Here is a 13274-nt window from a genome sequence, read left to right as displayed (position 1 = left end):
ACGATCACCGGTCGGCCGCAATTAAAATCGAAGGGTCGCATCTCTGAGGCATGTGCATCTCTCGACATACACGGCAGCTGCGTGCCTTCGTCTTGGTTTCCTACTACAAACACAGTATCGCGATCTCTCGCTGCTTTCATAATGTACGAATACAAGCGTATTTATCAGCGTTAATTTTAAAATCCACAAATAAACTGACAAATAACGCTTGTTTTGTTTTTCCGATTATTTACACGATAACATTCTATCGATAAAAGTATTGAAAAAAAAGCTTTGGACAAAATTAAATGTGATGTATACTTAACGATGATAAAATATTTTCTGCTTTTCTCTTTCTCATCGCATATTTTTTCATTTAATATAATTATATGGATTACTAATAAAATTAGCAAAATAAAATGTTTAGAAACAAAGAATGCTTTGTATATTAAGGAGGGATGTGAAAAAATGACTAAAAAAATAAAGAATTATTTTATTTTAAAGGAAAACATATATAGATTTCACTATATTTAAATATTTCTTTTGAATTAAATAAATTATTTACGAAATTATTTTTTGTTTTAAAATTACAGATTATATATATATAAAATTATATATATTACATATATATATATATAATCCACATTTTGAAAATATGATTTAATCTCATTTTCATCGATTGCTTAAAAATATCAAAACAATTTACTTACATGCATTAAAATATGTACATAATAATCGAAGAAAGATAAGATTGAAACATATATATTTTCAACATATATATTTTCATAAATGTCAATTATTTATAAATACCTAAATTTTTCATATATAATAATAATATTTTAAAAATTGTATACTTTAAACACATTGCATAATATATATATATATAAATTTTTAACAAAACATAAGAATAAAATAGAATTTATAACTCATCTCTTTCTCTTTCTTAAAAAATATTTGGTTTTCGCACGCTTCCTGCATATAATACTATTCCATTTATTTCGATAGCAAACATGAATGGACGATCTATGACGAATTTCGCCGTTGAGTTAGATGCCATCCTTTTTGATTTTCTTCTGGTAGCTATAGTTAATAATATTTTGTTGTAATGCTTATAGTATTCATTTAGAGTTCTTTTATTATTCATAGATGAATAAATTACCTGTTGTAATGACGGAACGGTTTTGGTTAAATTCTATAGAAACCTTTTGAATGATTTCCTTCACATTTAGATAACTCGATTGTGTAATTTTTATTGTTTTATTCAGATTCCTCTATAAATAAGTATTAGTTTTAGCTTCTTAGAATTTATTTGAATTGCCTTTTCCGTCATAATTTAATTAATTCGTTAAATACTCACTTTACGTAGGGCATGTTGTAAACTGTGAGTAATTTCAAACTTAAACTTAGGTAAATATAATTCCAAGAAGGAAGTATATCTCTCAAACTCTTTGAGATTTTTTTTATACTCTTCAAATATAAAAAAATTAAACATTCTTTCCAAGTCCTCCAAATTTATTTTTCTAGTTGGCAAAAATATTATCATTGTAATGTTCTTATCCTACAAGATTATGTTTTAATTTAATTTAATTCTTGAAAGTTTCCTTCTAAATAATTATTAATTGTAAATAATTATTAATTGTAAATTTTTTATAAATTGTTTACCAATGGAATTTCAATAAATATCGTATGCCAATTTTGTATATAAGCACAATTATATAGCGATTTCTTAAATTTAATCATTGGAACGTAGTATGATTCTGTTTGAGAAACGTCAAATCTGCGTTTCTCTACATCGAATGCATCTAGCAATCTATTATTGAAATAAACACCAGTTACCAAAACAAATGTTGTATCTTCTTCGACTTTACCTATTCAAATAAAATATTTTATTGATAAAATTTTGCAGAAACTCTCTCTCCCTCTCTCTCTCTCTTTCTCTCTCTAATCTTTGTATACTTAATTATTAAAATATTGTAAAACATACGTGGAAGAATTACGTCTAGTATTTTATTGTTTGTTGCCTTTTGAGCCCATAAACTGAACGTTTTTGCAACATGAATGTTATTTTTAAAATTAATGTTTGAAATCGGAATTTTAAAGATATTGTTGAACATTGATAAAAATTGAGATGATAATTTAATCTTATTTGAGACATATATTGCATTTGCTATATGCAAGTCGTTTTTAATATCCTAAACATGTATAAATATGTTATTATACGGAAGAATTTAGCATACGTGTATATATATATATATATATATATATATATATATATATATATATATATATATATATACATTTATATAATATAGTTTGTCCTTTTATCTTACACTTCTTTTTTTTAACAATTGAATTAGAGTTTTATATTTGTAATTAGGAGCTACTTTATATACAATTTCTAAAAGAGAAGCCAGATACATATTCATTTTTGCTATTATGAAAGCTTCGTCGTCTTGATGGACGTCTTGAAGAAGTAAAGATAATAATGTAAATAAATCTGCTTCGCTTGTTGGTTTCTGCGACGAAACATAAATTAAAAGGAAATTTAAAACTTATAGAAAATAAAAATAAATTAATTACATACCGGAAATCTTTCATTAGGTATAAGTTTGAACTCTAGATATGTTATAAAAGCTGCAGAGACATTTGGAAAAGTATTTATTCGATAGTTTATCTCTTCAATGAATAATATGTCTTTAGAACATATTATTAATGTACTGATGGTGATAATGATCATAAATAATGCTGTAAGAAATTTATTTGAGTATAAAATTAAAAAGGAGTTGTTTGAGATTATATGTACCAGTATGCTTATTTTAGATTATACCAATAATTTATGACAAAACTAGCAAAATTTAACTATGTACGTATATAATTATATATACATTATTTTAATAAGAAACATTAGATATTTTTTATTATTACCTGTTGTGCGCATTGTGATAACTATATATGATAGCTTTTTTCTTTTGTTATAAGAGTAAAATCCGTTATGAGACTAGTTGCAAAATATTTGAAATCTTAGAAAGAATAGAAAAAATTAGATAGAAATCTTCAAAATTCAGAAATATAAAACTGACTTAATTAATTTAATTTTAATCAAAAATTATCTTCTTTTACATCGATTAAATGCTAGCTGCGTTGTTTTCGTGTCAACCGTTAAAAGAAATTGAAAAAATGAAAACAAAACATCAGAAGAAGAACGTTAGATTCGAAAATCAAACTAATCTTACATGACTTTATAGATGGTCTTGAATTAACTTCAATAGCGATAATTTCCAACTTTGAAGAAAAATTTTCGTACGAGATTTCCTGTTCTTTCTACTGCTATGATTTAGAATATATTGATACCAGCGATGACGGAACAGAACTGATACGTATGTACGTGTTTGCTTGTGTCTCTACAGCAGTCGTTAAATAATGTTGTTTGTAGTGTTGTATAATATAAAGGTTATTGGATTGAAATAATACAAATAAAAAAAAGAGAGAAATAGAATTCCTAAAGTTTTGTGTTATTCGTACTCTTTGAATGTTACATTTTATCATCCGTATATTTGACCTTTAATATTTCGGGAAACTTAAATTTTATTTTTAACAGAGTTTGAGAGTTTTATTAGTTTTTTAATTAAATGATAATTCTTTTAAAAATAATACATTTCATATTGACTCATTAGATTATATTGGCAATTTTTTATTTAAAATTTAATAAAATAATTTTTATGGTGATTTTTATGATCTAAAATACCTAAAATATATATTAAACATATAAGAATTGCAATAAAATTTTTGTATATATTTTTTTTCTCGAAAATCTGATATGATCGTTTTATTCTATTAAAAATAAGTAAGCTATAATTTAATCATTGAATTTTAAAAAATTATGTAATGTTCATCAGAAATTACAAATGATTAAAGTGTCCAAAAAAATTAACTTTATTCAAATCATACAAAATTCATAAACAAATCAATAAAAAATATTAATTAAAATATAACCAAATATATGAAGAAAAAAGTGAAAAAATCTTTTAGATATATTAAATTATCAATCAACGAAAGAAAAAGAAAGAGAAAATATAAAGATACATAATTTTGTCATATGATTTCGTGTATAATTACATTCTTTCTCTTAAGATTGTAATTAAATAACTCTAATTTTGTACACATAAATTATAATATTACATATATATATTTTCTACAAATATATATATATATATATATATATATAAAATAATATAATATATATATATACATTTATATACATTTTGAAAATATGTTTTAATCTTATTTTGATCGATTCGTTTATTGCTTAAAGATATCCTATATAAACAATTCGCATTTACATGCATCATAATATATACATAATGATCGATCAAGATGAGATAAAAATACATATATATTTTCATAAATGTAAATTATTTATAAATACTTAAATTTTTCATATATAATAATAATAGTAATATTTTAAAAATTGTACACTTTAAACACATTGCATAATATATATATATATAAATTTTTAACAAAACATAAGAATAAAATAGAATTTATAACTCATCTCTTTCTCCTTCTTGAAAAATATCTGGTTTTCGCATGCTTCCCGCATACAATACTATTCCATTTATTTCGATAACAAACATGAATGAACGATCTACGATGAAATCCTTTCGGCGAGATGGCATTCCTTCTGATTTTTTTTCGTCAACTACAGTTAATAATATTTTGTTGTAATGCTTATAATATTCATTTAGTGTCTTTTATTATTCATAGATGGATAAATTACCTGTTGTAATGAAATTGTGTTCGTTAAATTCTATAGAAATCTTTTGAATGATTTCGTTCACCTTTAGAGGAACATTCGATTGTGCAATCTCTATTATTTGATTCCGAGTCTTCTACAAATAGTTATTAATTTCAGTTTCTTAGAATTTATCTAAATTATCTTTTCCATCATATAATTTAATTAATTCGTTAAATACTCACTTTATGAATGCCATGTAAACTATGAGTAATTTCAAACTTAAACTTGGGTAAATATAATTGCCAGATGTAAGTATATTCGCCAATCTTTTTGAGCTTATTTCTATAATTTTGAAATATTAAAAAATCAAATCTATTTTCCAGATACGCCAATGTTATCTTTCTAGTTGGCAAAAATATTATCATTGTAATGTTCTTATCCTATAAAATTATGTTTTGATTTAATTTTATTTCCTTATAAATAATTATTAATTGTAATTTTTTTATAAATTGTTTACCAATGGAATTTCAATAAATATCGTATGCCAATCTTGTATATAAGCACACTTATATAGCGCCTTCTTAAATTTAATCATTGGAACGTAGTATGATTCTGTTTGAGAAACGTGAAATCTGCGTTTCTCTATATTTCCTTCGAGTGCATTTAGCAATCTATTATTGAAATAAACACCAGTTACCAAAACAAATGTTGTATCTTCTTCGATATCACCTATTCAAATGAAATATTTTATTGATAAAGTTTTGCAGAAACTCTCTCTCCCTCCCTCCCTCTCTCTCTCTCTCTCTCTCTCTCTCTCTCTCTCTCTCTGTCTCTCTCTCTCTCTCTCTCTCTCTGTCTCTCTCTAATCTTTGTATACTTAATTATTAAAATATTGTAAAACATACGTGGAAGAATTACGTCTAGTATTTTATTATTTGTTGCCTTTTGGGCCCATAAACTGAACGTTTTTGCAACATGAATGTTATTTTTAAAATTAATGTTTGAAATCGGAATTTTATTGTTAAACAATGATAAAAAATTAGATGATAATTTAATCTTATTTGAAACATATATTGCATTTGTTATATGCAAGTCATTTTTAATATCCTAAACATGTATAAATATGTTATTCAGAATAATTTCGAACCATACGTGTATATATATATATATATATATATATATATATATATATATATATATATAACATTCATATAATATAGTTTGTCCTTTATCTTACACTTCTTTTTTTTAACAATTGAATTAGAGTTTTATATTTGTAATTAGGGGCTACTTTATATACAATTCCCAAAAGATAATCTAAATACATATTCTGTTTCGTTAATCTGAAATTTTTGTCGTTTTGAGGAACGTCTTGAAGAAGTAAGGACAATAATGTAAATAAATCTGCCTCGCTTATTGGTTTCTGTGACAAAACATAAATTTAAAAAAAACTTAAAGAACTTCAAACTTATAGAAAATAAAAAAAATTAATTACATACCGGAAATGTTTCATTAGGTGTATGTTTGAACTCTAGATAGGTTACAAAAGCTGCAGATACATTTGTAAAAGTACTTGATGAATAGTATGTATTTTCCATGGATAATATGCCTTTAGAACACATTATTAATGTACCGATAATGGTGATAATGATCATAAATAACGCTGTAAGGAATTCATTTGAGTATAAAATTAAAAAGGAACTATTTTAGATTATATGTACCAATATAGTTATTTTAAATTATATTAATAATTTATGACAAAACTAGCGAAATTTAACTATGTATTTAATTATATGTACATTATTTTTATAAGAAATATTTGACATTTTTTATTATTACCTGTTATGCGCATTGTGACAACTATATATGATAGCTTTTTTGTTCTTGTTATATTAGTAAAGTCTGTTATGAGACTAGCTGCAAAATATTTCTAGAAATCTTCAAAATTCAGAAACGTAAAACTGATTTAATTTAATTTTAATCAAAAATCATCTTTTTTTACTTTGATTAAATGCTAGCTGCGTTGTTTTCGTGTCAACCGTTAAAAGAAATTGAAAAAATGAGAAAAAACGTCAGAAGAAGAACATTAGATTCGAAAATCAAGCTAATCTTACATGATTTTATAGATGGTCTTGAATTAATTTCAATAGTGATGTTTTCCAATTTTGGAGACAAATTTTCCTACGAGATTTCCTGCACTCTCTCTACTGCTATGATTTAGAATATGTTGATACCAGCGATGACGGAACAGAACTGATACGTATGTAGTACGTGTTTGCTTGTGTCTCTACAGCAGTCGTGATGTTGTATAATATAAAGGTTATTGGATTGAAATAATACAAAGAGAAAAAAAAGAGAGAAATAGAATTCCTAAAGTTTTGTATTATTCGTCCTCTTGAACGTTATATTTTATCATCCGTATATCTGACATTTAATATTTCGGGAAATTTAAATTTTATTTTTAACATGAGAGTTTTATTAGTTTTTTTAATTAAATGATAATTCTTATAAAAATAGTACATTTCATATTGACTCATTAGATCATATTGGCAACTATTATTTAATAAAATTTAATAAAATATTTTTTTGATATCTAAAATACCTAAAATAAATATTAAACATATAAGAATTGCAATAAAATTTTTGTATATATTTGTTTTCTCAAAAATCTGATATGATCGTTTTATTCTATTAAAAATAAGTAAGCTATAATTTAATCGTTGAATTTCAAAAAATTATGTAATTTTATCAAAAATTACAAATGATTAAAGTATCCAAAAAAATTGACTTTATTCAAATCATATAAAAAAATTCGAACAACTTAGTAAAAAACATAACCAAAAACGAAAAAGAAAGTAAAAAAGTCTTTTGGATATACTAAATTATTATTTAACGAAAGAAAAAAAGAAAGAAAAAATATATATTGATATACTCAATAGAGATTGATAATTGTGCCATATGATTTCGTGCATTACATTCTTCCTCTTAAGATTACACAATAAAATAACTATAATTCTCTACATAAAACATTATTAATATGTATAATGAAATAATATTTTTGTTACTCTATGATCGCAAGAACTGTTTAAAAAGATGTATAAAAAGAAAAAAAATATTTCCAAAGAATTTACATCAAGATTTCATGTTACTTGAATATAATTAACTGTATTAATACGATTGTGATCAATTGAAAACTTGCCTCGTCAGATTCACCAGCGTTGTAAGCAGCTCTTTACAGTCGGCACTCGAAAGAAGCACGACTCCCTTGCCAATTTCCAGACTCCTTGTTCCTGACTATTAGTACCCGGTGTCAGGTCATGTTTTGTGTGTTGACTAACATGAAAAAATGTTCTTCGAACCCGTACGCTCGTTCGCGTTTATGTATGTTGTACCGGGGATAGCGTTAGGTTACACGCATCGGTATAATTGCCCGGTAATTATTCATTACGTTTATGTACCATGTTATTCAATAACCTCAGGCCCTGTAATTTACTTACGATTGAACATTTCACGCTTCGCAATGGCTTACTCGCCGCTCGGTCGCTCGAGCGCGGTACATTCGCCATTAGCGAAGCTATAGCGCGCATATGCTCAGCAATCTTGCATTGTTATGCATTTATAGTCACTCATAGAAAATTTGCGAATCATACGAGAAAGCGCGCGCGCAAAAAATATTTGTCGAAATTTTTTTTACAAACATATGGAGACAATATGTAAACTCTATAATTAGCATAAACGGTTATTAAAATTATTTGAAGTTATTATAATTGAAATATAATCATGTGTCAATTTATTAGAAGCTTTCAGAAGCTAGCTCATTATACAATAGGAGGAATTTCTAAATAAATAATTCTCTAAATAAATTTTGGTGTGATGTAGTCAATTTGTCAAGTTAATTTTTGTATTATATTTCACACTTTAATATATCAAATAAAATCTAATTATAATTTAATGCACTAAATTGTGTGCATTATTTCACGACCTGTAAAGGAAATCATTGAAATCTACAAGCGTATCTAATTTGAATCTGGACTATCTAAACAGTTTAATTCTAACGTACATATATGCACAAATATTTCATCTTATTTAAATAAACTAGAAAATTGATTCCTATATTTAAAATGCATATTATGAGTTTATTTTTGTTATATTTTGTTATATTTTGTTATATTTTGTTATATTTTGGTTATATTTTGTTACATCTACTTTCAATATAATCTAATCAATTATAATCTAATTATAATCTAATCAATAATAAATAACAATTCAAAAAAATTGTATTTTTCAAAATAATGCCTCAAGGATTTTTTATTGTCTTTTATTGTCGAAATATATTAATTATATTTTATACATGAGAATATTCTTTCGAAAGAAATATCTTTCGAAAAATTTCATAAGAAACTACATCTTTAATACGTATAGTAACGTAATTCTCACGGGTCCAATAATGATGACTTTAAATCGAACATAATTGGTCATGGTCCTGGCATAGCTCTCCCACATTAATGTGGAACAGTTAGTGCAATGAAATGACGGCTGTCATTTTCACACTTGCGAAATGTATCATACTAGCGACGATCGAGCATTTATCGTTTGCATTTCATTAACATATCGCTTATATCGTCATTCTATCTCTCTCAATGCATTCTTTCGAGTTACACATTTTTTATAATTACATATTTAATCAGATGCGAAAATCTGAAAATTCAAATGTTGTACTCACGTACAAGTGTCATTAGCAATCAGCGTTCGATAATCTCAATTAGTCACTAGTTCTTGAAACAACGTTTTCGCGTCGACTCGTGTGCGCGACACTCGTACAGGCCGCGACCATTTATGGCAATTTTAACCATTATATTACGATACCTATGGCATAATGAAGGTGAGTTTTTCTCGCGGTTAGCCTAGTCGAGAGTGAGCTCCTCGACCCGTTGTCGCCGTGGCACATAAGCAGTTCCAATTCTCACGGTGTCCTTTATGGAACGGTCACCACGAGACTCCCACCATCGACACACAAGATCACTCGAGTTTCTTTTCGCTTTTTTATCGGTCCGCGTTTTCCCCGCCATCGAAGAGTAATCGTCGCAAAGAATCACTATCGCGACGAGTATTTCAGTTACCGAGGAGAGTTCACTTACGTTTATTGATTCCACATTGAATAAATAAATAAATAAATATATATATATATATATATATATATATATATATATATATGCACATTTTTTAATGACTTGTAATTATTATTTTTTACATACAAAAGAATGTAAAAAATTTGCAAAATATTTACGATACATTTCAAAAATTTCGGCCGAGAAAGGCAGATTAAATATAACTAAAATTATATATATTGCATATGTGCGAGAACTAATGGGACACATTTATAAATTCAATCAACTAATATCATCGATATGATTTTACTTTTCCATTCAGGCCCCTTCCCCTATTTTTAGTATCTCTAAAGTCCGCGCATCTTGTGTCCGGTCTTTCTTTCCGTGGCGTCCTTATCCTTATTATTCCATTGGACATGTCCGAGTGAAATCCGGTGAAAGGTATAGCGGACCGGCGGTAGGAGGACATTACATTCTTCGTACTTAGTCGTTCCTTCATCCTCCCCCTCGCCGCCCCTTGTCCTCAACCGTACGTCGTTCGCTTCCATCCGATTCCACCCCCTCCTATTCTCGCGTTGAGTGAAAAGTTTTACTCGGGATATTACGCCTCAGCCTCCCGTGACGTCGAAGGATTCCGCACCCTCCTCGTCCTGCGATCGTCCTGGCTGCCTACGCGGTTCCTCCCTTCAACCCCTGCGACCTCTTCTCTTCCTCCAACGCGGCCGGTCCTCTTTCTCTCATTTCTCCTACCTCCTTTCTCTCCTGGTCCACGGCTTCCTTTCGCCGGGAGAAAAGCGGTGCAAACATAATATCATTACTATTTCGAAGTCCCGTTTTCTTATGAGTTCGAGAGAACATAATGTACCTAGCCTGAGGTCCTTTGTTTGCTATTCTCGTTGTTTCTCGGGGCAAGTGTAGTCGACTCTCCCCTTTCTTCCCTCTCCCTCTCGCTATGCTCGGACGAGGGAGGCGGAAAACTTTTCGTTGCTCGCCCTCCCATCCCCTGTTCGCGTGTGTACTGCGATCGTCTGCGTAGATTGTGAATGATTAAAAATTTACGTTGAAGGGGATTACAGCTATTTACGCTTCCGAGAGGTCGAATTTGAACGATTTAGATACAAGGATATTCTTTTGCTGGTTGCATAAGATGGGACAAAATATTTTTGTACAAAATAATCGTCAGAAGCCAAGGAATATTTATTAATAATTGATATATTAGAATGTGTGGAAGAGGTAAAACAATCTCAGATTTAGGCCCTGAGTGCATTAAAGCATCTGCGATAACTTTATCGGTAACTGAAAACTGCAACGAAATACGTACTTGGCTTAGCAGGCGTGATAGCTGTCGGAATCCGGTCGTTTATCTTTCAAGGTAGCTTTAAATTGAAATTGTTAAATCGTCCGTATTATATAACGTATGAAACTTCATACATCTTATACCATCAGTTTTAATTTCTCAGATAACGTATTTTGTATCCGAGTGTGTTTCAACACTTGGCTATTACTACTTTTTAATTGAAAAGGATAACATCATCATCAATTACAAATTAAATGATAACAGTCAAATCTAATCGTCCATCTATGTAAACAATATTATGTGTAAATATCAAAAATACAGTATTTATACTAGCACTTTCTTGCTGTTCCAAACTCGTAATGCGATTCGCCATTTTTTAGAAACGCGAAGAAGGTGATGTAAAAAGATCCACCCTCGAGGAGTTCGAGGGATGCTCGCGTAAGCGAAGACGAAGGGCGATAGGCTACGACAGCGAGAAGGGTTTCTCATGGAGGGATGAAACCGACGGCTTGGTGGGGCTCGCCGTGGATCTGCATACGATCGCGCACACGCATACGACGCGCATAAATTTGCGCTCGTGTGCGTGACAAGCAGGCCGCGGAAGGGAAAGCGGGACGCAAGGAGCTTTCACGGAGAGAATCGTCGCGTTGCTATCGACCAATCGTTGGCAGACCTGCGTACATCAGCGTGCCGCCTATAGGCCACCCCTGCCTGCCACCCCCCCGGCCATATTGTAAAATATGGATCGCGGAGGTGTACAACACCCCACCCGCCTCGAGAACAACCCCCGACCGCCGCTCGCACCCCTGGCTGCTTTCTAACATTACCTCGCGCCAGGCATTCGCTTGTACTAGTGTCGGGAAAGAAGTCTCGTCTTGAAAAAAAGCAACGAGACGCTTGATTTTTCTACTTAATTTGTTTTAAATAAAAAGAAATTTATTTCACTCGAAAAAATGCATATATAAGGAGTAATGTAAAAATTAATAAATTCCGAGGAACGACTTTCTACAGGCTAGAAATCCAACTATCGATTCAATCGATAGTTTCAATGCAGAATTTTGTTTAAAAATAAAATATCTTGAAATGTGAAAAATTGAAAAAAAAAATTTACATTATTGCGAAGATGTAGCGAATATTGCTGAACGAGAAAATATTCGTATTGACGTGGCACGGCGCGAGCCATGTCTTTTTGCGACTTTGTCACTTTTCGCTCGCCCGCCTGTAATTGTTACTCTTTACGACAGAGAAGAATCGTTGTTAGCCGTTGGAGAGGAATTCCAGCGACTTCCGCATTTTGCAGGATAAAGGAAGCACCACTGAGGCGTGTATAAAGACAAGTCAACCATGTGAAGCTATGCCTTAGTTATAGCTTCGTAAAATGGATATCATGAGATCAGCGATGAAAAAGTGCATTTTACTCGCTTTTCATGGCTATTAGTGCAACAATAAAGTATAATTTGCGTTGACACGTATATTTCACGATGATCTAAAATCATTCCCAGTCTTTTCTTTTATCATGCTACTCGCCGAATCTTACAAATAGGTTCAAACTCGAGTATTTTCCATGAAATATGTTGTTTTTTTTACGATCGTGAAATAATTATTGTTTCATATAAAAAGAAGGATCCTTTGTGTCTCTTGTGAAGAGACAAAATATATGTTATATATATAATATGTTACATGTATAAACATTATAATATTGTGTGAAACTATTATATATAATAATTATTTTAATTTCATGGATGTATTTATGCATTCAAATTGACGTGTGTTCTCCGTTATTGTATTTCTCGGCAGACAGCTTGTCAACGAAACGTTAAACGAACGAAGACGCGGGTAAAGGGTGTAGAGAATTTACACCATTTTTCTCGCTTCAAGAAATTTACGGCGCCTGGCGTTGCTCCAGACTCGTAATTTCGCCTTTGAAATAAACATCCGGATGAGATATCGCGATCTTATCGGATTGAAGTTATCGGGCTGACATTGTTGTACGTAATAGAATTATTTACGTAGTTACGCACGCATGGCATGACCAATAAATTCGTGTGTACGTATTTATGTTTCGCGCGAGACGTAATACAAGTGAGATTTATATGTTATTTATATTTTTATATTTTGTGTATATATGACTTGTTTCTATAGATATCAAAATTTT

At 29.6% G+C, this 13274-nt stretch overlaps 1 protein-coding gene and 2 long non-coding RNA genes across 3 annotated transcripts; all 3 read right to left on the bottom strand.

Moving 5' to 3' along the window:
• Window positions 1-903: 903 nt before the first annotated feature.
• On the bottom strand, window positions 904-3378 carry LOC105256759 (antitrypsin-like). Its single transcript, XM_025405991.1, has 9 exons — window positions 3213-3378; window positions 2905-2999; window positions 2564-2724; window positions 2310-2495; window positions 1964-2171; window positions 1642-1847; window positions 1337-1537; window positions 1139-1250; window positions 904-1059 (listed from the first exon to the last, which is right to left on the bottom strand). The coding sequence occupies exons 2-9, from the start codon at window positions 2915-2917 to the stop codon at window positions 923-925; spliced, it is 1224 nt and encodes a 407-aa protein (XP_025261776.1). The 5' UTR covers window positions 2918-2999; window positions 3213-3378; the 3' UTR covers window positions 904-922.
• Window positions 3379-4555: 1177 nt separating this feature from the next.
• Window positions 4556-5066, bottom strand: LOC112637084. The gene is made up of 3 exons (XR_003122393.1): window positions 4957-5066; window positions 4757-4868; window positions 4556-4678 (listed from the first exon to the last, which is right to left on the bottom strand). It is a non-coding gene; the product is annotated as an uncharacterized LOC112637084 (long non-coding RNA).
• Window positions 5067-6001: 935 nt separating this feature from the next.
• LOC105256762 lies at window positions 6002-6997 on the bottom strand. The gene is made up of 4 exons (XR_002192793.1): window positions 6829-6997; window positions 6554-6652; window positions 6214-6377; window positions 6002-6137 (listed from the first exon to the last, which is right to left on the bottom strand). It is a non-coding gene; the product is annotated as an uncharacterized LOC105256762 (long non-coding RNA).
• Between the last annotated feature and the right edge of the window lie 6277 nt (window positions 6998-13274).

The sequence above is a fragment of the Camponotus floridanus genome, unplaced genomic scaffold (genome assembly GCF_003227725.1).
Source record: "Camponotus floridanus strain SB8 unplaced genomic scaffold, Cflo_v7.5 scaffold13, whole genome shotgun sequence".
Lineage (NCBI taxonomy): Eukaryota > Metazoa > Arthropoda > Insecta > Hymenoptera > Formicidae > Camponotus > Camponotus floridanus.
Note: the sequence above shows the minus strand (reverse complement) of the source record. Positions and strands in the feature narration are given on the sequence as shown.

Excerpts from the sequence above, each read along its gene's own strand:
- LOC105256759 (XM_025405991.1), bottom strand. Across the intron at positions 1,538-1,641 it reads TATTTATTGAAATTCCATTG|GATAAGAACATTACAATGAT; the intron begins GTAAACAATTTA and ends ATAATCTTGTAG. Across the intron at positions 1,251-1,336 it reads TACAACATGCCCTACGTAAA|AGGAATCTGAATAAAACAAT; the intron begins GTGAGTATTTAA and ends ACTTATTTATAG.